The sequence below is a fragment of the Abramis brama genome (genome assembly GCF_963993115.1).
Source record: "Abramis brama genome assembly, chromosome: 15".
NCBI classification, from domain to species: Eukaryota; Metazoa; Chordata; class Actinopteri; order Cypriniformes; family Leuciscidae; genus Abramis; species Abramis brama.
Window position 1 is genome coordinate 4,776,719 of NC_139977.1, and position 26,957 is coordinate 4,803,675.

Below are 26,957 nucleotides of genomic sequence, written 5' to 3' on the forward strand. Positions count from 1 at the left end.
AATAACATGTCTTCTTTCAGACTTGTGGTGAAAAAAAGTCCGAAATGCACATTTAGGTCTTTATTTTACTACACTTAGTCTGTTTGCGTCTGTAGATTTCTCATAAATTCAACAAAAGTTTGCATTCTTAATCAACATACTTCTCCGCGATCTCTGCCGTCACCCTCTCTCATCACATGCACCGTTAGGAAGCTCTCTCTCTTCTGTACAATCCTGTTGGATCCAAATATGGTCATTTCCTTTTTATTAGCAACCAATCATGAAAGTAAAAAGACTGAATGCGCGATCTCATTGGCTGATGATAAATCTTTAAAGCCCGTTTTCTCAAAATGACCTTTCTCTCATACTCCAAGTCCGAAATCTCCACTTCAGTAGTACCTAGTTACATTATGAAGACATTTACAGAGGGATTTGTAAATATATTATTCCTAGCCTGATATATATAACATTTTATTCCAAAAAACATGGCGAAAATCATTTTTTTAAGGCTATTGACACAGTATATTCTGATTTACAGGATAACAAAAGTAGATATCCATAAATCCCTCTGTAATTTTTTTCCCATCTAATATGTGAACACAATGAAAAAAATATTTTTAACCTGGCTTTATCCAATACTCAGATTTCGTTTTTTAAAATATATGCAAATTAGCACATATTTAATTAGATATGGCCTAATTTGCATATTTAAACATTAAATTAAAGAAAACTTGTAATACATTTTTTTTCTCATCTTAATGTAAGTAATGAACTGGGAAAATTTCATGGTGATATCTGCTAGTTAAAAATTTTACCCTATTCACCCGTAGTGTCTCGCCTTAACTATAAAGTTGAACAGCGAATTACTGTACATGTCATAAATATATGCATAACGTTACTCCGTGAAGTTTGACAAGTGTGCATTCTTACACAGCAGCAGGGACATTATTCACTAACGTTACAGTGGCTATTGAATGCGCCTAGCACTATAGCTAATATTACCAAATAGCTCAAGTAGGCTAGTTCTAGTTCTAAATCTTCACTTTAGGTGTTTCACTTCAGCCATTTGCAGCTATGAAAAGTTTGGCGGCTGCAGCAGCCATTTAGGTTTTGGCTGAGCTGGCTAGCCAGCCAATAACTTCATCAGCCAGCCATTATTCTAAAAACAAATGGCTTCGGGCTGTAACCTGGACTGTTCCCTGCTGGTGGGATGACCTGCCCAACTCAACACATTTTCAAGAAACCGCTAAAGATCCATCTTTTCATAAACACTTGACCCAATAATAATACTAAATCTTTGGGGTTTTTTTAAAAAAAACAACAATAATAATTGCTATGTGTACTGTGCTACACTAACTGGGACTTGTCACTGCACTTGTTGCTTCTATTGTTCTCTTAATTTTTAAGTCACTTTGGATAAAATGTAAATGTGTAAAATAAGTTATATTAGAGTATAAAGGTATACGGCAATTGCCTTTTAATGTGGATATTTTTACATGTTCTAAATTATATACTAAGCTTGTATTTCCTATCATTCACGTATCTTGATGTTATGTGTTTATGTTTAATGAGTAAAACTGTAAATGTGCAGGTATTCTGAACTTATACATTTAGTTAATTTAACAGAAATTGACTGTACATTTGCTATTATTAAGTACTTAATTAGAGATTGGTCAAAGTTTTAAAATTGGAAATGCAAAAATTAAATATACAATATATGTAAATATACAAACTTTTGAATTTATTTGAATTTATGTACTTATTGCATTTTTATACATAACTTCACAGTTATTATATTCAGAAAAACTATATTAAAAGATAATTACTGTAGATAGACAGCATTATTATAAAATAACGTTATAAAACCCTAAATTTACAGTTTAACCTAAAAGTTAAATTTTTTTTTTTTATATAATATGACATCATTTATCCGTTTTTCCGCGGTTTAATAAGCCATTATCAAAAGTAATGTACTGTAATTTAATTTTGAACTTTTAAAGTCAATTCTGTATTTTTACTGTTTTTGCCAGTAATTTTGTGAAATGGTTATTTGCCGTAATTTAACGGAATCCGTCTGGAAACTTTGCTGCCAGAGATTTACCGTTTGTATACGGGATTTTTTTCAGTGTAGTAGCTATGGATTTTAATAATTCTAGTAATATATAGGTGAACATATAGGTGAACATATAGGTGCATATATAGGTGAACATATAGGTGCATATAGGTGAACATATAGGTGAACATATAGGTGCATATGTAGGTGCATATATAGGTGAACATATAGGTGCATATATAGGTGAACATATAGGTGCATATATAGGTGAACATATAGGTGCATATATGTGCATATATGTACATATAATATAGGAAAACGGCCAATTTTATATACGTCACATATATTAAAAACCTATATCAAAACCTATATTAAAGGGGTGGTAAAACGCCTTTTTTCGAAGGCTTGATTGTGTTTGTGGGGTGCACTGTAACGTGTTCATGCTTCGTTTTTAAAAATTCGCATTATTTTTCACATATTTAACCATTATTCTACACTGCTCTGTCCCTCCCTGTAAAAACGGTCGGATGATTTCCGCGTTCTATGAAGCCCCCGCCCTTCAAAATACGCAATGGGCTCAGATTGGTTAGCTGGCCCAGTGTGTTGTGATTCGCTAACCGCCAAGTGCACGTTGTTCGGACACGTCACGCCCCCTTATCTTTACCGGTAGTTTGTGCTTCAGTAAAGAACGGCGTCAATATTGCCATACCAGTTTGAGCCTGAATCAGACCCAGGGAATGTTAGTGGAGAAGATCGAGCAGAACCTGTTCAAGAACGGCTGTTAAAGGACGTTTCAGAAAGGTATGTTTTTTGAAGATCGCTATATGACACTGTTACTTTTGTATATTTAGAACGATTGTAGCTAAATATCTGTCGCCTGAACTATTAATCCAATACGAACACTAAACATTGGCTTTACAACAGTAGCCAAATCAAACACAAAACCATGTTTAGCATGCCTGTAGATAAACAATACATAAAAGCTATAATCAAAGAATAATTTACACTGATCACATAAATGACAACACAACAACCACGAACATTCCAAGTTCGCTGCGCTGGTGACATTAAACAGAAGTTTGTATGTGTTTGTCGGATAAGTATGAATTAACGTTAGCATTTAACAAACTGGTTTGTGGAGCCAAACAGCGTTGTCCTTCGTTTACTTCCTTGCTACAACGTACAATTAACAATACGAACTATTACAGGAAAACACAACGACGAAAAATAAATCATACTTACAGGTTGTGGCCCGTAAACAGTTTCTGTTTTTAAAGTTGGAACTGCTCCATCTTTCAGGACTAGCCGTTGTGCGAATCCTTCATCGGAGGAGGGGTTTATGTAAATATTGGGCTTAGTGATGTCAGCAAGCCCGCAGGAATGTCGTGTAGTCCCTACTGGCCGTTTTTTGTAGTTCTTAGAAATTGATTTCTTTAAAAGCAAATATCTCCCTTTGCTTTAAACTTTGAAAGTTGTAACTTTGCAGATGTTGTTTATGCTCAAACAGCAACATTACACACTAACTAAATTTAGAAAAGTGAAATTGTGTTTTACCACCCCTTTAAAACATATATGTTTATATAGGTTTTTTCCGTGTGGGAGGACGATGCAGCTCTATCATCTGAAGTTTTTCTATAGTTAACAGCTATCTTAATCTAATAAAAAAATAATAAAACATACAGAGTGCCCTGCAGTTTGTATGTTAGAGAGGCAAATATGCTCCTTATCTCAAGTGTATTGAAACAGCACAGTCCAGCTGGGTCAACAGCACACACAAAACCAGTGCATGCTTCAGTTAGAACAGATACGCCACTCATCCTAGAACATCACCCATTTCATGCTCACAAATTATCATGTTTTTCAATCAGAGAAGGCAGAGGTCACCACAATGGCATGTCACAGGATATGTGGCACATTATATCATCAATCTAGCATATTATTATCAGCATTCCTTTACAAATAGATGAACATTTGAAAATTTGAGGATTTATGCGTTTCTTTATTTTTAAATAGACGAAAAAAAAGATTGGGATGGATTCCAACATCCTCAAACACTCACACTAAGCTTTCAGCCTCTTGGTTTCCTGAATATTTTGATGTGCTTATAATACCATTAACCTCTTCTGGAAACCTTTATGGACTGATGGGGTCCATTTGCTCTCTTTTAACTTTGATAAGTAGTAAATTCTGTTTTTGTAATCATAAAGTTGTAGACAAGAGTTGTTGGTAAAATAACAGAACGTGTGGATAGCATAGTATTGGAAGAGAAGATACTGGTGAGAAGCTCACTGCTAAGATTGCTGAGACTTCTTTTGGGGGACTTCATAGTCACTCTCTATCTTATTGCTGTCTAGGAGAAATAACTGAGATCTCATTTGTCTTTTTTCTTTCCTATGGGTCAAGGTCATGGTAAGAACAAAGACTGCAGTGAAGACAGACAGAAAAAAAATCACATGTTTGCACGGCAAACATCAATCTGCACCTAAGATCAAAACGCATCAGGCTTTACTTCAGCCTAGAAGCTGCAAGACCATTCATCAGCGCTCAGTCTCTGTTTCACTCTTTGTTTGCATTCATCTGTCCTTTGGTGAATCACACACACCGAAGGCGCTGTTGGGGGCACAACCTTCCCTACAACCACACCCCTAACTGCCTCCCAGAAAATGGCAGGTTGTTAATGTCAAGAAGCTTTTGCAAGTCTATGTCAGCGAGTCATATTGCCTGCGGTCATGTCTGACCTTTGCTCTCCTCTCTGGACAGACCTACTATATCATCTAACACCTACTGTGGGAGGTGCAGAGGACCTTTGATGATGGAGACATGTGACCATGTAAGTGAACAGAATTGGATGAGCCAGAAACAATCTAGGGCTATAAATTGAAAGTGTAGAGCCATTTTGTTTCGGCCCAGCTCCAGCAGTGTTATTCCGAGCAAGACTCATATAAGTTCATATATAATTGCAATGGAGAAAATGTTTGCTCTGCTAACAAAATAACACAGGTGAAAGCGGTACATTTCAAAAGTCTACTTCAAACTCCAGAGAGTCGAGAGTTATGTTCAATGATTCACAAGGGAATAAACTGGAGTGGAGAAGATTAGGCTGCTAGTTCTTTAAATGAAAGCAAACAATTGTCTAAACATGCTGATGTATTAAGGTTTTTTTTTTTTTTTTTGGCTTATTTGACCCTAATCCATGTAGCTGTGATATGACAAAACCATTAATGTATGGTTTGAAATTCAATCAGAAAAGCTAATAAAAAACTGAACTGTGAACTGTGAGACTAGATTTGAAGTAGTGTGACGTCTTGAACATGACATTGCATTAATGCAACTCTAGAGTATAGTGTCTACAGCCATGTATGAATTCACTCATTTACATTGACATGCACCATACAATACAGTGAATGAGTGAACTGGTGAACAGTTTTGTGACACTGTATATGCTTGAATGAGTAAATAGTACAGTAATGCTCCTGTTGTCTCATGCACTTAATGGTGTAAGAGGTGTAATGTCATGAAGGATGTAAAGATCAGAGTTGCAAGAATGAATATGTGTATAATATCATAAATGCCTCTTCTAATTATTCACATTGCTAATATTGTCCTGTAACCGAGATACACAGAGAACAAGGTAGAACAGCATAAGAGCATAGCTGGTTATTCTATTCAGGAATGACTTTGAGAATGTGATGTAATAAACATTAATGTCTTGTGATATAATGTCTTAAGTCTTAAAAATCAAAAGGGGGAGGGCAGGGGTTTGGGATCACATTTTAATCTAGTGAACTTTGATGCCACACTGACCTAAAGCCATAAACAATTCAAAATGCACCAACATATACTGTGAAAATACTTTCATTATGTTTCAGCAACGTTTTGTTTCCATATATTACTATTACTGAATAATTTCTGTATTTCAACTACATTTAAAGGGTTTAATGAGTTCAATCAATATTTAAATTCAAAGTAGTAGAGCACTGGTTTCACAACCTCATCACTGCAGGTTGTAAAACCAGTTTGATCAAGGCACCAATTCAGCTTTCAATTGTAGTGGGCTGAAATTGTTTACAGTGTATAGGAGAGGCAGAGATTGCACAAAATCAGGCTTAACAGATAAGAAGGGAAAGATATAAATAGTCAGAGAACATAAAAAAATCTCTAAAACAAAGGCAAAATATTGTAAAGTGAGGAATTTAAGCTTTTATTTTTTATTCAGAGAGGAAAGCCTGGCCAAGTCCTCTTGTCCCATTATGAAGATGTGCTGACACATCGCTTCAAGTGCCAATACCAAAAATTCCCCATTGCCACAGGGAGCTGCATGACATCAAGGTTCATGGTGATTTGGACACTCGCTCTAGCTATTTATCCAGTGGAAAAGAATGTTTAATCCAAATGAATGCGTGCAAGTTCCAAGCCAGGAAAATGTGAAAGGGTTTAGAGCAGTGATCTGTGCTTTTTCGCTTTCTTGGCCTAGTAATGACATCATTTAAGCTTGCGGACACACACAAATGAACTCACTCAGACAAACACACTCAGACTCAGACATCAACTGCATAAATCGTAAGCATTGTTTTGTCCTAAAGACATCTTCACAGTACTAATGAATGCGTGCACTGTTGCTTAAAACATTAATAATTATTGTGTGATGGAATTGCAAAGACTAAAAGCAAGCAAATGATCACACATTCACTTCTCAAACCTTGTATTCTCTGTCTGCAGGGTGAACAAAATCAATACTATGAGTAACTCATAGTGAATATCACTGGGCTATTTTGAGAACAACAGAAACAAAAACTCAAAATACAACGCAGCCAGGTCCTGGTGTTGAAAATACACTACCAGTTCTCAGTTATTGTTATGAATATCACCTCACTTGACCAGACCTCGAACACAAAACTTCATGTTGTACTTCAGAGCCATCACTAGGGGATGCTCTTGTATCTAAGGGAGGGGAAGGGGGGGGGGATTCTACCAGATAACCATAAGGGTAGAAAGAGTATAAAAAACCAAGATGTATAAATTATTGTTGGCATCTACTTGTTTTGTTATTTCATAAATCCCAGCAAAAACATTCAGTTCATTTGCAGAAGGAAATCTGTTGCCATAGAAACCACATTAGCTCTTCCTTGCCATTATTCATGTCCATATGTGAATACTGAGTATAATAGGTAATACATGCTCTGAAAAGTTTTGTTATGCACAATCTCTGATGAATACTACAGAACATTTACTGCAAAATTATCATACAAGAACCAGTGATATGAAGTACACACTCACGGATGTAGTGGCATACTGTTCATTGAAATAATCTGATGAAAGCTAATGGATTTATAATCTATAATTTTTCAAATGAAATATAACTTACCTGGAACAGAGAGCTTGGGAAAGGGGGGGTTAAAAATGTGTCTCAAACAGGACAGCATGATGACACTTACCATATTCACTTCTGATACCATGTCTATGCTGGCTATGTCTATATTCATCCCCACTCCCACCGGAGGACCTATAAACCAAACCAAATCATACCAATGAGTATACAGCTAATTGTTTTTGTTTTTCACACTGAGATAAATTGCATGAGCCATTATTAACTCAATGTCAGCCTGATAACATCCAGGATGTGGTGAAAACTAAACCAAAGATTCCCAAACACACTGATTTCAATATGATCGTTCAGTATGGTAAGTTCCCAGTTTATATTCATCATCATGATCATCACTGTTTACTGATATTGCTCTTACTTATTAATATGTGCAAATCAGAAGAACCACATGCAGGTACCACTGGATAAAACGTACATGTTATAAATTAATTCGTCAACTTTGCGAAGCACCACTAATCAAACGTCGATAAGCGATTGTTTTAAAACAAGTGAAACCAAGTGTTCAGATCATATCCAAACCTGAAATAATTGGGACGTATTAGAGCGTAATTCTTCATCGTGGCGCGCTTATGATTTAACTATATGAAAGTTTAGAGGTGATGTTAAAAGGCTGACATAATAAACCTAATTAAAAACGTGCTTTACCTCCAAAATCTGGCCTCAAGCGAATGTCATATCCCTTCAATAGTCTATCAACAGTTTCTTTTACGATAGACATATTGCTTGGATCATTGACACTGTAAAGAGGGAAAATAAACCGTTAGATTCAGTTGTATCCTTAGAGATCATTTTAGGTGTATGTGTATGTGTATGTGTGTGTGTGTGTGTGTGCGTGCGTGCGTGTGTGTATGTGTGTATGTGTGTAGAGTACAGACAGCCATATGAAGTGAGGAGAGCTTTTGGATCAGACTTACCTTTGCGCACACACCATAGCCATTATCACGGGGAACGTCCAGACGCGCATAAAGCCCTTTTCTCGTATTCTAAAGATCTCCATACTTTTATGTTTTCTGGTTTCCGTGAAGACAGAGAAAATCCAACTTAGAGTGCGCTGTGCAGTAATTCCACTGTGGTGCGCATGCGTACTCCAGCGCAGCATCCAGGAGCGGTATGGCGCTGATGGTGCTAGAAAAGCACTTCCCGACCAGAGACAGGGAAATATTTAAGGGAAAACTACGATAACACCAGAGTGAACCGTAAAATAGACGACATTACATCTGCATTGTTTGTGCATCATGCAAAAAAGGAGCCCTGTCTTGTCAAGTGGGCTTTAAAAGCTTCATGAGCAGTTTTAGTGTTCTCTCTCATCTGTCTTGAAAATTTGAGGTAAGGCACAAAAGTAATTAGTCTTACACAAGATGGAGCAGGAGGCTTGTTTTACTGGTAAAAATAAATACAAATAAAATAATAATAATAATAAATTAGGACTTTAAATTATTTGACTTCTATTGGCCATCATTTGAGGAGGTGTAGGTGATAAATTGGATGCTTAAATGGATCGATATGAATCTAAACCTCTAGATTACACCATCCCAACACGACAAGGGGAATCCTAAATAAACCCATCCATAGTGCATGAAGGGGAATGAGTTCAAATGAAAAAATAGACTGTGCACCTAATTTGTATTGGCATAAGATTCGTCAGACATTTATTTGTGAAGAAGAAGTGTGTGTGTGTGTGTGTGGTGTGTGTATATATTTAACATTCCAGCTGTTAAAATGTATGTGCCATAGTAGAAATGGGAGGGGAAAAAAACATTAACACATTATTACTGTTGGTCAGTGTTTTCAACTGGTGGGTTAAATGTGTCTGTTGTTCAGATAACATTTTCTGAAAAAAAAAAAAAAAAAAAAAAAAAAAACAGGGCTGTTTATTAACACCAAATGGTGCCAATAACAAAATAAAAGACTAACAGAGGGAAGTGTTTGATATAATATAATAATCCCAAATATAATGCTATTCTAAATTTTCATTAAGAAATAGGGATAGGCAATCTGCAATCTATCTATCTATCTATCTATCTATCTATCTATCTATCTATCTCTCTCTCTCTCTCTCTCTCTCTCTCTCTCTCTCTCTCTATATATATATATATATATATATATATATATATATATATATATATATATATATACTGTTCCATTTAAAAAATAAAATAAAAATCATACTATTATTTCACATGTCAGGCTTTGTTAAATTTTGAAACTTTTACATGTACTCTACATTTATCCCTAAATAAATATTTTTTAATCTGAACAATCACAAATGTTCCCTTTCAAATGCTACTCACAATGCTGCGCTGAGTGCTATGGGAAAAACAGCAGTGAAGTATGTGTAGTATTCTTACGTTCTGCTATCAACCAAATCAGTAACGTTCATGCAAATTAGCCCCTGAAGATTCAGTTGTGTACTTGCTGCTAGAGAGATAACACTCATGTTACGAACCTGAAAAAGAATTGAATAAATCCTCATGCTAAAGTAAAACTCCGCGTGCACCCATAGCCTCCTTGTACACTTCATCACTGTAACGTAAACAAAACAGCATGTGTATAACACGTCAATGAAATTGACAATGAATTTGGTACCCTCAGACGGTGACATCATCGGAATGCGCACTGTCAGGGGCTATAATTAGATGTGCCACAGGTGCATCCTCAGGTATCACTTTGTCTGAAGAGCGGTCCTGGGACATCCTCAGTGCAGCAATAAAGCGCAGCATCTCGTTCCCACTTTTTCAGGGAATTCATTCGGTTCACGTGACGTCACTGTAGCTTTGCGCTGCCATCTTGACGACCGACTGTCTCAGTAATGCCTGCAGTTGGCTGCAACAACAGCCGAAAGAGGAACCCTGAACTGGTATTTTATTCTATACCAAAAGAAGAGAGAAGAGAGAATTATTTATTTAAAAGACTTGAAGTCTCATGTTGGTTTGTGGTTAATTATATTTCCATTATACTCTCAGTCGCCAACATTATACAGACAGATATCGACAGATAATGTTTTTTCTTCATTTTATTTGTTTTTTCTTCATTCAATTTTATTGATCTGTTTAAATGCACTTTATCATGGTAAATTAGTAAGATTTGGGGTTATTTTGAACATAACTGTCTGTCTGTCTGTTAGTTAATACCTACCTAAATCTAATAAATATTTTTCTTAAGTTCATAAAGATATTGTCTTCGTCACATGCGCTTTAGATGTTATTTTGTGTAAGTAACGTTAACGTTAGCTCTGCAGACGATGCATAATCTCAGCCTTGAAATGCATATTAAAGGACTAATTCTTCCAAAAATGATAATTCTGCCGTCATTTACTCACCTTCATGTGCAAATCCTTAAGTTTACTTTCCGTGGAAGGCAAAGGGACATTTTTGAATATGTAGCCTAATGGAGACTCTTCTTGTTGATGTAATGAAAGTGAATGAGTAACATTAGCCTACTGGGGGCTGTCACGCAAAAAATAATAATAATAAAAGACAAAAAACATCACAAAAGTATCATAAAAGTGATCTAATACGACTCGTCCATTATATTAATATCGTTATTTATTTATATGATAGCTTTATGTGACGAACAAACTGCAATTTAAGTCGTTATAATCACTGATGAGCTTTACCTCTTGATAGCTTTTAATCGCAGCCGAATCATTCAAAAAGATTCGACTCGAAAGATTCTTTCATTTCGATATTTGTGTGTATTAAACCTTCTTCTCTGTAATTGAACATCTATTCTTTCGGACAGATATGGCAGTCTTTTATGATATTCGGCTGATGTCTCTGGCTGTGCTGATGCTGGTGTCTCTCTGGACTCTGCCAGTGCTGCTGTTCGGATTAGATAGATTCATTCATGCCAGCCGAACAGCTGCAGATTCATAGATTCATTCATGACATCGCCTCAACTCTCATGAACGCGCGCCATGAAGCTCTATGACTTAAGTATGTCTATATCATGAAAGGCCAATTGGGGCAAGCCTGGGGCAGATAATAATGGACTAAAGAAAACTTGGGGTAACAAATAAGGATCGGAGCCTAAAATTGAAATTTTCTCCAGGTATCTCTGTCTCTCTCTCTCTCATTCAAATAGGCAGTTTGGGCGGCCATACCGGGCGAGTCGGTCGCAAATATGGCAGCGTTCTATGTGTAGTGACGTAGGTGGCATCTATGAATAGGGTTACAATCAAGTAACTCAAGACGTTCCCTTTCAAAAGCTACTCTCAATGCTGCGCTGAGCATTATGGGAACAGGTGCATCCTCAGGTTTATTTGTCTTCAGAGCCATACTGTGTGTGTGTGTGTGTGTGTGTGTATGTGACAAGTTGTCTCTCTTTCTGTGAGAGAGCAAAACGTCATGCAAAGTAAGCGTTGTGTGCTTTCCTCCCATGATGACAAAGCACAAGGGGAACTACTCTAGTCGGTCACACTGGTCACCAGATTACACTGGCCACAGAAACAGGAGACCCCCAAACATATTAAGTTAGCCTCCTTGACAAGTTAACTTGTTCATAAAAAATAAAGCCTACCTCATGTGTCTTTGTGCCCTCGATGTTGACCCATTCGACTATCGCGGGTGCGAAGGTACACAGTTATACGATGCTGCCTCAGATCAGATATCCGCTCGCGGGCTATCTCTCCCCTGGGAGCACATCATCAGAAGCATTTCACAGCGAGTCAGGCTGGTACTGCGCTGCACACCATGGCTGAATTACAGGCATACCAGGCTGATCTGATGAAAGATTTAAGCACAGCCTTTCATCCAGACTATGTGTACTTGTCTGATTGATATTTGGCTGCAATTAATGCTGAGGAATTAAATGATGAATACTCAACTAATTTGAAAAATATGCTTTTATTAATATATTTTTTGTCTGTTCTTTAGGTACAGGTTTAGGTACTAAGTTAGATGTTATGGGAAGAAGGAGGCGGGAACCGGCGAACATTCAACAACTTTAATAAACAAATAAACACAAAATGAAAGTAAAGACAGCAGCCCTTCACGGACGACTGCTGTCGCATATAATAAAACATAAACAAAACACAACATAAGTCCAGGTCTGTTCCTTTCTCATCCTCTTACTGTCGTCGCTCCTCCTTTTATGCTTCCGCTCCTCTGTGAGCGATACGAGACCGGTGTGTCGCGCAGGTGTCGCTCATCATCAAATCACGCCAACGGCCTCACGCCGCTCTCTCACGGCCCTCTGTCTCATCCTGCTCGCCACGGTACATTTAATTCTGAGGAATTAAATAGTGAAACAGCCATCAAATTAATTTACTTTCAGAGCGCAGCCTCTGAGTGCTCGCTCATGGGCTATCTCTTCCCTGGGAGCTAATCGTCACTTAAAAAGTCAGTGTTCCCCACCAAGTCATGCAGAATAACATCCGGGGTGGGGAAAGCGTTTCAGTCAGCCAGTCGGGCTGGTGCTGCTACACTATGGCAGGCATATCAGGCTGAAAGAAAGGCTCAAAAGCAGAGTGTGGCAAGTCGCTCTCCCCTTCTTAAAGACTGGTGCTCAACAGCCTCAGAAAAGACCTGACACCAGGACTATCATCTCAAAGAAGAAGAATTCCTAATGGCTTTGCGCCCAGGTCTGTTACTGCCGATTATCTCTCCTTGGGTCCTAAAGACATTTTAAAAATGTTATTTTTAAAATTAAAAAAAGAAGAAAAAATGGCCAGAGGAGGACTGACCCCCTGACCGTTTTTTTTGTTGTTTTTTTTGGTTGGAGTTTTGGTTCCTTGCCACTGTCGCCTCTGGCTTGCTTAGTTGTGGACACTTAAATTTCATTGCACACGCATTTCAATGGCATGGTCTCCACTACCAATAAACCAGAGCAGGTGCATTTAATGTTAAAAGAGCTGTAGTGTCTTCTGGGAAAAGGGGCCATAGAACATGTTCCCCTCCCAGAGAGAGAGACAGGCTACTATAGTCTGTACTTTATGGTTCCCAAGAAAAATGGGGGGCTGTGTCCGATTTTAAATCTTCGCGGCATGAACCATTCCCTAATAACGCTCAAGTTCAAGATGCTAACTATCAAGATGATTGTGTTGCAAATCCAACATCACGATTGGTTCACAATTGATCTCAAGGATACTTGAATACTTTCACATAGAAATCCTGCCACAACACAGGAAGTTCCTAAGGTTCCTTTTCAGGGGCGAAGCTTACCAATCTTGGGTTCTTTCATTCGACCTAGCCTCCCCACACATAACAAAATGCATGGATGCACCTCTGGCTCTGCTGCGACACCAGGGCCATCCACATTTATTACATAGATGATTGGCTGATACTGGCCCAGTCTCAAGAGCTTGTGCTTCGATATTGATCTTTGCTTATCTTGTCTCTCTGGGGTTTAGATGCAATGACAAGAAAAAACGTTCTCTCTCCTGCCCAGAGGACAAAGTATTTAGGGGTAATATGGCACTCAGTTACCATCAGGGGCACACCTGCCTCCCAATCATGTCGAGACCATTTTAAACACCCTAAGCAACATCAGGCTAGGTCAGGACATTACTGTTCATCAGTTTCAGAAAATTCAGTTGTGGCTCAAAGCCAGGGGATTTCATCCTGGGGCCAATACCCAAAGGCAAATAAGGGAAAGGGCACGTGCTGAGTGCTTCGTGCCCTTTCTAAAAATCTGTCTATGGTAACTCATGCATTTAATGCTTCGTGCACTTTCTAAAATCCACGTTTATGGTAAGGGTTATGCACTGTGGCTTCATTCCCTCTCTATGTGGCTCAGACCCCGGTTCCTCACCTTGGGTCCCACCATGCAAATAATGTCACACTGGGTGAGGGATGCCATTGCTCTAGCCTATGAGGTGCACGGTCAAGCTTCGCCTCTAGGAGTTAGGGCTCATTCTACCAAGGGGTGTCGCTTCCTCCAAAGCTTTGACAAGGGGCGCACCCCTGCAACAAGTATGTGATGTGGCAGGCTGGTCCTCTCTGCATACAGGTTTTTATGGTTTGGATGTTCATGTGACTCCAGGCTCACATGTCCCTGTGTCAACATCACTAGCTGAGACCTTTCGCATGCTTGTGAGCACACACTACACAACTTTGAGGAGTCCAGACACCCCTGATGTAGCGGCGTGGGTATTCTTGTTCCTATAGCTCTCATCGCAGTATTGAGAGTAGCTTTTGAAAGGGGTTACATGACTGTAACCCTGTTCTCTGAAAAAGTGGGAACGAGATGCTGCACTTCATTGTCGCACTGAGGATGTCCCAATACCGCTCTTCAGACAAAGTGATACCTGAGGATGCACCTGTGGCACATCTAATTATAGCCTCTGATGAGCATACATTCCAATGACGTCACCGTCTGAGGCTACTTAATTCAATGTCAATTTCATTGACATGTTCTACACATACTTCACAGCTGGTCAAACAAAGATGTTTTTCCCATAGCGCTCAGCGCAGCATCTCGTTCCCGCTTTCTTAGGGAACAGGGTTACAGTTAAGTAACCCTAGACGTTTTACTCTCATTGCTCTCACCAAGTGCAATTAGCTAATATTGTTGGCAGAGTGTACAGTTTTTAAACTAACTCCGCCCACCATTTTCTGATTGAGGCAGACACAATTAAAAATATAAATCCTACTGATAACAAGATCAGTGGTGTGGACAGTAAGACGGGTGGTGTTAGCTTTTGAAGCTACAGACTCAAGTCTGAATCCGCCTTTTATTAAACTCCTCCATTTTTCTATCACATATCAGCTCAAAGAGGAGTTTTTTATATATAAAAATTAAGAAAAAAGTGCAGTAACACTTTATTTTGATGGTCCCTTTTGAACGTGCTGTTGACTATAAGTAACTTTGCAACTATATGTCAACTGACTTTCATTGGAGTATAAGTAGACTGTCTGCGTAATATCTGCTAACACTTTATTGTGATGGTCCTCCAACAGACACTCTACTGACTATAAGTAATTTTGCAACTACATGTCAACTTAATCTAACCCTAACCCTACCAGTCTATTAATACTTAACTAACACTCTAATGAGAGTTAGTAGACATGTAGGTGCAGCGTTACTTATAGTCAACAGAATGTGTTAAAGGGACCATCAAAATAAAGTGAAACCAAAAGTGCCTAAAGGGTACTTAATAGTGGGAATAATGTGTTAAACGAGTAGGGTTAGGAGTGAGTGTAGGGGAGATAACGTAAGTCATGTCCCAATAAAGCAGCATCCATTTATGTATTTTAATTAATATAATCATATACACTGAATATTTTATTATTTCATACTGTTTTATATTACAATACACTGAGGTGTAAAAAAGTATCTGCCACTATAACTATAAATAGCATCTAACCACTTTTCACACTGAGTGTAAATAGCATTTAACTAAATAGCATCTGTCGCTATTTGCACTTAGTGTAAATATAATCTATCACTTTTTTTTTTTCGCATTGGGAAACACGGTGTCATGACATTGACACTATGGTAACGCTCCTGCGTGAGCCGTGTCTGAAGCATGTGTGGAAACATGCTAAATCTATTGGGTGCTGCGTGAGACGGTGTCTGAAGCATGTGTGGAAACATGCTAAATCTATTGGCCGACAGCATGGTCAGGTGACTCCCAGGAGGCTCCCAGAGAGCCTAACTACCTGATAACACTATCTGAGCAAAGCTCCGGGAAGCAGAGTTCCCTTTCAAAAGCTACTCTCAATGCTGCGCTGATTTAAGCACTATGGGAAAACATCTTTGTTTGACCGGTTGTGAACACGTGTGGCAAACACATGTGGCAAACACGCCAAGAACGTGGCTTAAATAACGTCCGATGATGACATCATCAGAATGCGCACATCAGAGGCAATAGACGTGAGACAGGTGCACTCTCAGGTTCCTTTGTTTTCAGAACCGCATTGTGTGCCGTGTGTGCTACTTCTTTCTAAAACTATTCAGTTTGTTAGGAGTTAGTTTTGTCAGGCAGAAATAAAGCTTTTATCTTTCTCTACAACAAAAATAAAATAGTTCAATAAAAGAAAAAAAGAAAATCCAGCAAGAGATGCATGCCACCCTGCTCATGGCCCATCCCTGATTTTGATACGCATGAGCGAGTGCTTGTGTTTGAGAATGGCGAGTGCAAGCACTGTGAGTTGTTATCATTAAAGTGCTTCACACTCATCTCGCATATTGTGAGTCGATCTGCTCTAATCATCATCCAGACCGTTTTTACTTGTCTGGTTGATTTTTGGCAACATTTAATTCTGAGAAATAATTTAAATATTCATCTGATTTGAAAAGTTAGATGCTTGAATTAATATATTGTCTGGCTTATCTTTGGCTACACTTAATTCTGAGGAATTAAATGGCGATCGCCACTTCTGGGCGCTCCTTCTGCGATGATAAAGTGCATGAGGAGTTACTCGAGGTGGTCACTCATGCAGTGGCCAGATTACAGCTAGACTGGTCACAGGAGAAAGAGCAAGTGCTCAAAGTTAGAGCAGATCTCTTTCCAGCAACGGTCTCTCCCCTTCTTCAAGGACCTTCAGGACGACTTAACTTGTTCATTAGGGAAACCTTTTTCTTCATGTGTCGTTGTGCCCTTGACGTTGACTTCAGCTATCGTGGGTGCAAGTGCACGTGGTTATACGATGATGACCCAGTTGGAAGAGATACTCATGGGCTATCTCTCTGGGAGCTCATCGTCACTTAAAAAAAAGTCAGTACTCCCCACCAAGCCGTGCAGAACAAGATTCAGGCTGAGTCGATCTTTATACCGAGAAAAGAGATCCTCTGCACGGGGCAGAGTTTGCTCTTCTCCCAGTTGACCCGAAGGCCCAGACGAGCTAGGTGCCGGAGCACAAGGTCCCTGTGTTCGCAAACCTGGTCTCGAGAGTGAGCTAGGATCAGCCAGTCGTCGAGATAGTTCAGGATGCGAACCCCGTGTTCTCGTAGGGGAACAAGGGCTGCCTCGACGACCTTCGTGAAGACGCGAGGAGACAGGGCTAGCCCGAAAGGGAGAACCGCGTACTGGTATGCCTGCCCCTCGAAAGCAAACCGAAGAAACGGTCTGTGTCGAGGAAGGATGGAGACATGGAAGTAAGTGTCCTTCAGGTCGATCGCTCCTTCTGCGATGATAAAGTGCATGAGGAGTTACTCGAGGTGGTCACTCATGCAGTGGCCAGATTACAGCTAGACTGGTCACAGGAGAAAGAGCAAGTGCTCAAAGTTAGAGCAGATCTCTTTCCAGCAACGGTCTCTCCCCTTCTTCAAGGACCTTCAGGACGACTTAACTTGTTCATTAGGGAAACCTTTTTCTTCATGTGTCGTTGTGCCCTTGACGTTGACTTCAGCTATCGTGGGTGCAAGTGCACGTGGTTATACGATGATGACCCAGTTGGAAGAGATACTCATGGGCTATCTCTCTGGGAGCTCATCGTCACTTAAAAAAAAGTCAGTACTCCCCACCAAGCCGTGCAGAACAAGATTCAGGCTGGTAGGAAAGGCGTTTCAGTCATCGGGTCATGCTGGTGCTGCTCTGCACACTATATGGTAGGAGTACCAAGCTGACGTGCTGAAAAAAAAAAAGAAGGGCAGTAGGTGACCCCCTGGCAAAAATATGTGATGCAGCAGGCTGGTCCTCTCCGCACACATTTATTAGATTCTATAGTTTGGATGGTCATGTTACTCCGGGCTCACACATCCTTGAGTCGACATCCCAAACTCATATCTAAGGCTCATGTCATGTACTTGACTGTAACCCTGTTCCGTGAAAAAACGGGAACGAGATGCTGCGCTGCATTGCCGCAGTGGGGGGCGTGTTCAGGACATTCTTCAGACAAAGTGACCTGAGAGCGCACGCTTCGCACGTCTTTTTATAGCCTCTGATGTGCGCATTCCGATGACATCAGCATTAGAGGTTATTTAAGCCAAATTCTTGCTGTTTGCCACACATGTTCACAACCTGCGTAGCGGTTAAATCATCGCAGCATCTCATTCCTGCTTTTTCAGGGAACATGGTTACAGTCAAGTAACCCGAGAAGTTTTCACTGATGAACTTTCTTTTTTTTTCATTGTCCATTTTTTTTCTTCATGATTTATTCCCCAGCTATCTCAATAACCATAAATAGCATGATACTGTAGGTGGTTGCACTATGTGACCATGAGTCCTCTTTCACCCAGCTCTGGTTCTGGCTGTGCTGGCTCATAGCTCTCGGGGTTAATCTCGCTAGACTCTGGATCAGAAACAAACACTGCTGGAACTGTAGTGAAACCATCACTGTTTTCCTCTTGACTGGTGAGCAATAGGTGCCGTCTTTTCCTCCTCACTACACCTCCTTCCAATGTTTTTACTACAAAGGACCTGGGAGTGCTCACGGAACCCATGATTAATTATTTAGTCTTCCATTGCTTGTCCCATCCCCCAAGGCATCTCGCTGAATTCCTCCTGTTGTATGTCCTTTCATTGGCACCCTTGGCTAAAGCATCATTATGTTTAACCCTGATGAATTTCGGCCATCTAGGTTCCAGATTTTGTCCTGATGTCAGGAACGTGGTCATGAGCTTACGCTCCATAAGAAGTTTGTCAGGACTTTGTCAGGACTCCTGGTCACACTGTCCTGTGTGAGAATTGTTTTTGCTGTTTTCACGGCCCGTTCCACCATCCCGTTCACCTGGGGATAGTACAGGCTTGATGTTACATGCGTGATCTCATATTCTTCTGTAAAGTCAGGTTTTAGACCACAACATTCCACAGAAACAGCTAATTGTTATTTTTTTGGAAAATGTGAGGCAGTCTTTAGACCAGGGACATGTTATAGGAGCAGTTTCCTTGACCTGAAAAAGGCATTTGATATAGTTAACCATACTATTCTTGTATCTAAATTAAGTGCATTCAATTTTAGTAAATGCACAATTGAGTGGTTTGCCTCATATCTACATCTAAGAGAGCAATGTGTGAAAATTAAGAGGCCGAACCCGAGACAGCTCGTCGGCCGCCTGGTTCAGGTCTCCCGGGATATAAATGGCTCGAAGCGACCTCAGATGCTTCTGACTCCATATGAGGAGGTGACGGGCGAGTTGCGACAGTATTGTCTGATCGGACTAGTACGTGTTGACCCTTGAGCAACGCACGGAAGCGGTGCAGGGCGAGACGTACAGCCAGCAACTCGAGGCAATTGACATGCCAAAGGCGCTGGGGTCCTGTCCAGGAGCCCGCAGCAGCATGTCCATTGCACATGGCGCCCCAACCCGTGGTGGAGGCATCTGTTGATACAACAACATGCCTGGAAACTCGTTCTAAGGGAACTCTGGCCCGTAGAAAATTGAGGTTCGACCACGGGGAAAAGGTCTGACAGCAGGCTGGAGTCACTGGGACTCGGAGCATGCCGTGTTGCCATGCCCACCTCGGGACTCGATCGCGAAGCCAAAGCTGAAGCGGTCTCATATGAAGCAATCCGAGTGGCGTTAATGCGGCTGCGGATGCCATATGCCCCAGGAGCCTCTGAAAAAGTTTCAGTGGAACCGCACTCTTGCCCTCGAATTGACGAAGGCAAGTCAGCAGTGACTGCGCGCGCTCGCTCGTAAGCTGCGCGCACATGGCGACCGAGTCGATCTTTATACCGAGAAAAGAGATCCTCTGCACGGGGCAGAGTTTGCTCTTCTCCCAGTTGACCCGAAGGCCCAGACGAGCTAGGTGCCGGAGCACAAGGTCCCTGTGTTCGCAAACCTGGTCTCGAGAGTGAGCTAGGATCAGCCAGTCGTCGAGATAGTTCAGGATGCGAACCCCGTGTTCTCGTAGGGGAACAAGGGCTGCCTCGACGACCTTCGTGAAGACGCGAGGAGACAGGGCTAGCCCGAAAGGGAGAACCGCGTACTGGTATGCCTGCCCCTCGAAAGCAAACCGAAGAAACGGTCTGTGTCGAGGAAGGATGGAGACATGGAAGTAAGCGTCCTTCAGGTCGATCGCTGCAAACCAATCCTGTGGCCGTACGCATTCGAAAAGGCGTTTGGCCGTGAGCATCTTGAACGGCAGCCTGTAAAGGGAGCGGTTCAAGACGCGCAGGTCCAGGATAGGTCGTAATCCACCGGATTTCTTCGGTACAATGAAGTAAGGGCTGTAGAAGCCGGACTTCATTTCGGCTGGAGGGACAGTCTCGATCGCACCCTTTGCCAGTAGGGTGGCGACCTCCGCTCTCATGACAGGGGCTTTGCCACCGACCATCGTGAAGCGAACTCCCCTGAAGCGGGGAGAAGACCGCGCGAACTGAATCGCGTAGCCGAGCCTGATGGTCCTCGCAACCCAGCGGGACAGACCGGGAAGCTCTAACCAAGCTCCCAGGAACTGTACCAGCGGGGTCATGCGGACCACAGACGTACCCTCGGTGGTGCAGCGAGGCGGAATGACCGGCCCAGGCGAGGGTGGCATAGCGGCCCGGTGCGGGGGCACGGTCATTAGCCGCGTCCTGCCAGAGGAGGCCAGGGGAGGACCAGCGTCCCACGGGGGCGCGCTCTGGCAGGGGTCTGGCAACAGAGGGGGACGAGAGTGGCGAGGCTCGAGAGCGGCGCGCACTGTCATCCGAGAACTCTGAGTGCTCAGTGATGGGGAAGTGAGTTCTTTCTTTAACCACATTAGGGTGCTGCCGGTCGTGGGACGAGCAGCGGGAGTGGGATAACCAAGGATTCTCCCCCGGCCCTCCACCGGGGGAAGGAGCGGCCCTGCTACCGTCTCCTGAAAAGAACTCAAAGCCATCTCTGAGCAGCCCGTCTCAGGAGCGCCGCTTGGCCTGGCGTTTAGCGGGGCGCGGGGCGGGAGAGGGCTGTGGCGCATTCCTGCGGCTTCCTCCACGACGCGACCCGGAAGCAGCGGGCTGCTGGGGCCGATCGGGAGGGGCGGGAGCCGCAGGAGGGCGCCCTCGGCGGCGAGCAGGCTGAGGCACCTGTGCCGACGACTGCGCTGCCGAAGCAGCGGGCCGCCGGGGCAGGACATGTTTTAAAGCCTCAGTCTGCTTCTGGGCAGTCGAGAACTGCTGGGCAAAGTCCTCGACTGCACCGCCGAAGAGGCCAGCCTGGGATATGGGGGTGTCGAGGAACCGGGTCCGCTCGGCCTCCCGCATATCAGCCAGGTTGAGCCACAGGTGTCGCTCCTGGACCACACAAGTGGACATCACCTGACCCAGCGAGCGTGCGGTCACCTTCGTCGCCCGTAGGGCGAGGTCGGTGGCGGCACACAAATCATCAAAGAGTGCTGGGTCAGTCCTCCCCTCGTGCATATCACGCAACATCTGGGCCTGGTAGACCTGCAGAGTCGCCATGGCATGCAGTGAGGAGGCCACCAGCCCCACAGCTCTATAGGCCTTCGCCACAAGAGTGGAGGAGAACCTACAGGCCTTGGAGGGGTGCTTAGGATCACCGCGAGAGGAAGCACTCTGAGGACACAACTGCATCGCAACAGAGCGTTCCACCCGGGGAACCCCAGTGTACCCTTTGGCGGCCGCCTGATCGAGAGGAGGCAAGGTGGAGGAGGTCGCCGAGCGATCACGGGAAGACAATGGTGCCTTCCAGGACCTCGTGACCTCCTCATGCACATCCGGGAAGAAAGGCATTGGGGTTGGGCGCTGACGAGGGTCAGCGGCCGCACCCAAAAACCAATCGTCCAGCCGCGAGCGCACTGGACCAGGTGGCGGGGACCACTCTAGTCCAATGGCCACAGCTGCCCGGGAAAGCATGGCCGTCATCTCGGGATCAGACTCGGGCAATGCTGGGACACCCGAGGGTGGCAGCACAGCCGAATCGTCACTTCCCAAGGACTCCTGCCCACCTTGTGATGCAGCGATCGACATCAAATCTTCCTCTGGAGCGCCGAATGAGACCTGCGGCAAGTCAGTGGACTGTACTGGACTGGACAGGCTCATTCGGAACACTCACGGGTTGCACAGTGCTAGAGGGGGGTGCGGAGCGTGGAATAGTCGGCGCTTTGTTCCACACCGTAACCCTCAGGTCACCCTGGCCGCCAGCCGAAGTACCAGCTCTCGTGGAGCTCGTAGATCGGGGTGCGGGTGAGGGGACTCTACCACGAAGGTCATTGAGTCTTGACCGCAACCGTGCGATGGGCATGTTCCCGCAATGGGAACATGACTCATCCACAAACGCTGCCTTAGCGTGCTCAACACCCAGACACACAAGACAGCGATTGTGCCCATCAGAGTCAGAAATGAAGAGACCGCAACCAGAAGTGCACGGGCGAGGCATCTTTAAAAACACGTGCCGCGTACAATGTTCTTTTGTGAAAGGAGATTTCTCCGCAAGTGTCGAAGCGACCAGGGAGATGAACACACAAACTCTGGCAAATCACTGCACAGATAAGCAGGGAATGTGCACTCGCTGGAACTCGCTGTCACACCAACACTTGGAGAGAGGCTTGTCTCGAAGAGAGTAAAGAGATGAACTCAGTATTGGCTGTGGAGTGAAGAATCAACTTGGCTCCGAAGCGAAAACATATCTGCATGTTGCTAGCGCACTTCCTTATATACCCCCAGGGTAGGGCGGAGTTACGCTATGCAAATTCCGCAGACCCATGGCATTTCATTGCCATTGGCTCGTTTTATACACTCGAAGATAATAGGCTTTCTAAGCGAAACCCCATTCGTCGTCATCCGACGTAACTCGGAGTGACTACGAAAGGGAACACTTTATTTCTTCTTGTTACACAACAATATACATGTATAAATACTAATACTTTCATTCCAAACAGGACATAATAGAAGACCATAATGAAATACACATGGGCAAGGCAAGTTGATTCATCATGGCGGTGTCTCGTAGCCAGGCAGGTGCTGTGAGAGCACATACAAAGGGCGTCAATAAGCTTCAAAAATACAGAGTGTGCTTCAAACAAATACGCAAAAGAAATGCAACGCAAGGGCAGATTGCTGCTGATACCACACAAACAGTGTTTGTCCTAAGTTGCGTGTTTGTGCTACTCTTACTTTCTGTGCGTTGTTGTTCTACAATCCAACTTACGCATCGAGAGATTGAATGTCGGCTTAGTACTACTTTCAATATGAGTAGCCACCACGCAAGTTATGCCATACTCCTAAACAATGGTAAAGCTACTCTACCAAAAAATCGAGCAGTCAGCACAGAGAGAGTGAAATTAAGACTATCGATCAGCTTTTTACCTCATGGCAACTCTTCTGCTGGCTGGTGATATTCAACTGAACCCTGGGCCTCATCTGATCCCCGGTGGCGTGCTGTGCTTCCCGGATACACTGGAGCCGCGCTCCGCTCCGGCCCGGGCTCCATCAGGCAAAGACAAAAGGGTTTAAATCCAGCTGTGAGGAAACATCGCAAAATGAACTTCTTTCAAACTCTCAATCACTCTAAAATTCTTTGGGACCCACGCTCAAAACCTAAAGGATTATTAGGCGGACACTTAAACATCCGTAGTATCGTTTCAAAGAGTAACCAACTGGAACACTTATTGTTTGACTCTAATTTGGATTTTCTTGGTATTTCGGAAACATGGCTAAATAAATTCTCTCCTCTGGGTATTTTTAATGTCCCTGGGTACAATGTGTTTAGGAGGGACAGAGACAAGGGTAAAGGGGGAGGATTATTAATCTATGTTAAAGAGACAATTAGATTCAGTCTCATTGCGTGGTCGCATGTAACCGATATGGAATGTATTGGATTGAATATTTCATTGTCTCTAGAAATGTCTTTTACTGTTGTCTGTCTGTATCGACCACCATCATCTAACAGTTTGTTTTATGAGCAGCTATATAGAATACTTAAAGAATGTGATGGTAAAAAAGAGCTTATATTAATGGGTGATTTCAATATAAATTGGGATAATAAATCGGATAGAAAAAAACTTAACAGTTTTAAAAGCGATAACAGACCAGTTCAGTCTTACTCAACTGGTGCAAGGACCAACCAGAGTAACTAATTCATCCCAGACATAGATTGATCTGATGTTCACAAACAGACCTGAAAGAATAACAAAATCTTTTAACTTGTTAACTGGCTTGTCGGATCATAATATTACACTATTGGTACGGAAACTCACCAGAAAACGATTTGAAAATACCATCAAAACAAAACAATATCACCAGAGGATTCCGAAAAATGAGATGAACAACTTTCAAAGTTGTTCATCTCATTTTTCGGAATCCTCTGGTGATATTGTTTTGCCTTAAAACAAATGAACTGGTCTAACATTTTATCGAGCAAAGAAGTTGAGAATAGCTGCAAAATATTTTTAACAACAATAAATAAAGTAATGTCCTCCTTCACAAGGAAGGTGCAATACAAACCTAGACATAAAAATACTTTACCATGGCTAAATGAAACTATTCGACAACAAATGAAAGATCAGGACCTGGCATTGAAAAGAGCACTTAAATCAGGTAATAGTAGTGATAGGTTTAATTTTACATCACTTCGAAATAAGGTAGTAAGGAATATAAAGCTGAGTTTTTTATTAGTATTATTAATGATGCCAGGGGAAATGGAAAACTTATCTGGAAAAATCTCAATAGACTAACTGGACATAATAAAGTTCAGAGAAAAGAACCTGAACTTATGGTTAATGGAATTTTAACACACGATCAGGACTTGATAGCAAGTACTTTTAATAATTATTTTATAAACTCAGTAGAGGAGTTGGCCCAGAGCTTCTCTTCTAGAACTACAGCTTGTATCCCCATCAATGATGCCAAATCGATTTTTAGAATAGCAGAAATAACTGAATTGGAGGTTAAAAACATTATACGCTCCTTAAGAGACTCCAAAGCAAGGGATGCATATTGGATTGGATACCACATTTTTTAAATCAAACAAGGATGTCTTAAGCTGTCCTATTGCTCATCTGATTAATTTATCAATTAAGGATGGAATTTTTCCAAGCACCTGGAAGACAGCTATTGTGACACCAGTTTTTAAGGCAGGTGAGCGAACAACTGTGGGAAATTACAGACCCATCAGTATTTTACCCATAGTGTCAAAGGTTGCCGAGAGATGGGTAGCAAAGCAGCTGACTACTCACCTAAGCGGGAATCATTTTCCTTTGCATCCAATGCATTTTGGATTCCGTTCCAACCACTCTACCGAAACAGCCAACTGTTATTTTATTGAAAATATAAAATCAAAATTAGATGAAGGTGGCGTAATAGGAGCAGTATTTTTAGATTTAAAGAAGGCTTTTGACACAGTAAGCCATGAGGTACGCCTCTCAAAGCTATCATATTTTAATTTTTCTAAAGACACAATTAAGTGGATGAATTCGTATTTAATAAACAGGAAGCAAAGTGTACGTATTGGCAATGCACAGTCTACATACCGACATTGTAATATTGGCATTCCCCAAGGGTCAGTGTTGGGCCCAATCTTGTTCAGCTTGTATATTAATGACCTACCTTTAGCCTGTCCCTCTATCAGCATACAGATGTATGCTGACAACACAGTTCTATATGTGCATGCAAAAAATAAACTACAAGCTGCAGACAAACTAACAGCAGCCATGGCACAGGTTTCGAACTGGCTAAATAATTCATGTTTACACCTGAATGTAAACAAAACTGTGCATGTATTTTTCGTTAAGAACTTCTGACTCCCCACAACCCAATATTTTTGTTAATGGTGAAAAGATCATGGTGGTGCCTCACTTTAAATACCTTGGAATCATTATAGATTCAAAGATGACATTTAAAAAGCAGGTAAAAAAAAATCACCAACACGATTAAATTCAATTTGGCTAATTTTAGACATATTAGACCATATTTAACAACAGAGGCAGCCAACCTCTTTATGCATGCTATGATCTTTTCCCATATAACATATTGCTTTACAAGCTGGTCCCAAGCAAACACTACAATTTTGAAACCAATCGAGTCATTGTACAAACAGACAATAAAAGCTTTTGATAGAAAGGTTAATAGCTATCATCACTGTCAAATAATAAAAAAATACAATCTATTCACTTTAGACAGTTTTACATTTTTTTTTGATGCTTGCCTTGTTTACAAGGTGTTATATGGGCTAGCCCCTCCGCCACTTAACCAGTTCATAAAGCAGAAAGATAGTAGAGGTAGGGTAACAAGCAGGGCTTAATTTGAGCCGGAACACGCCGGAACATGTTCCGGCACCTCCGACGTTGGATCCGGAACCTTTTTTATTGGATCCGGCACCTCATGTGTCACTATGGAAAATTAAAAAAAAATTAATTAATTAAAAATAATAAATCATAATAATTAAAATGAAATGGGGGAGGCACTAAGTGACACATGACTCACGCGCTTTGTTGTGCTAGTTGAGATTGCTGTTAGCATCATCGTTTCACTCAGGGGAAAAATGTCAAAAAGAGAGCAAAGTTTGCTTAACTTTTTCAAATACGCTGGCCAGTCAGATCCCAAACAAGCAAAAATCGCTGATCAAGAATGTGGAGACCACAGTGGACACAGCAGTAGTATGCCTACCATTAATGCTGCTAAATTTGCACCTGTAATTAGCGGGGATGATGATGACCAACACGGGGAAGGAGATGAAGATGACAACGAGACGGCTGATGGGCACTTTGAATCAGCAAGAGATTGTGATGGCGAC

The 26,957-nt window shown here is 42.0% G+C and overlaps 1 protein-coding gene and 1 long non-coding RNA gene across 4 annotated transcripts in view; one reads left to right on the forward strand and one right to left on the reverse strand.

The window, feature by feature from the left end:
* Nucleotides 1-8,481, reverse strand: part of gabrb2b (gamma-aminobutyric acid type A receptor subunit beta2b) — a 143,248-nt gene extending 134,767 nt beyond the window's left edge. For all 3 annotated transcript variants that reach the window (XM_084137643.1, XM_084137642.1, XM_084137644.1), the window contains exons 1-3: nt 8,330-8,481; nt 8,061-8,152; nt 7,468-7,535 (exon numbers count right to left, since the gene is read on the reverse strand). In XM_084137643.1, coding sequence (XP_083993769.1) covers nt 7,468-7,535; nt 8,061-8,152; nt 8,330-8,412 — 243 coding nt within the window. In that variant the 5' untranslated portion in view covers nt 8,413-8,481. The remainder of the gene's footprint in view (nt 1-7,467; nt 7,536-8,060; nt 8,153-8,329) is intronic.
* Nucleotides 1-26,957, forward strand: part of LOC311097791 — a 260,798-nt gene that overhangs the window by 211,454 nt on the left and 22,387 nt on the right. The window lies entirely within an intron of this gene.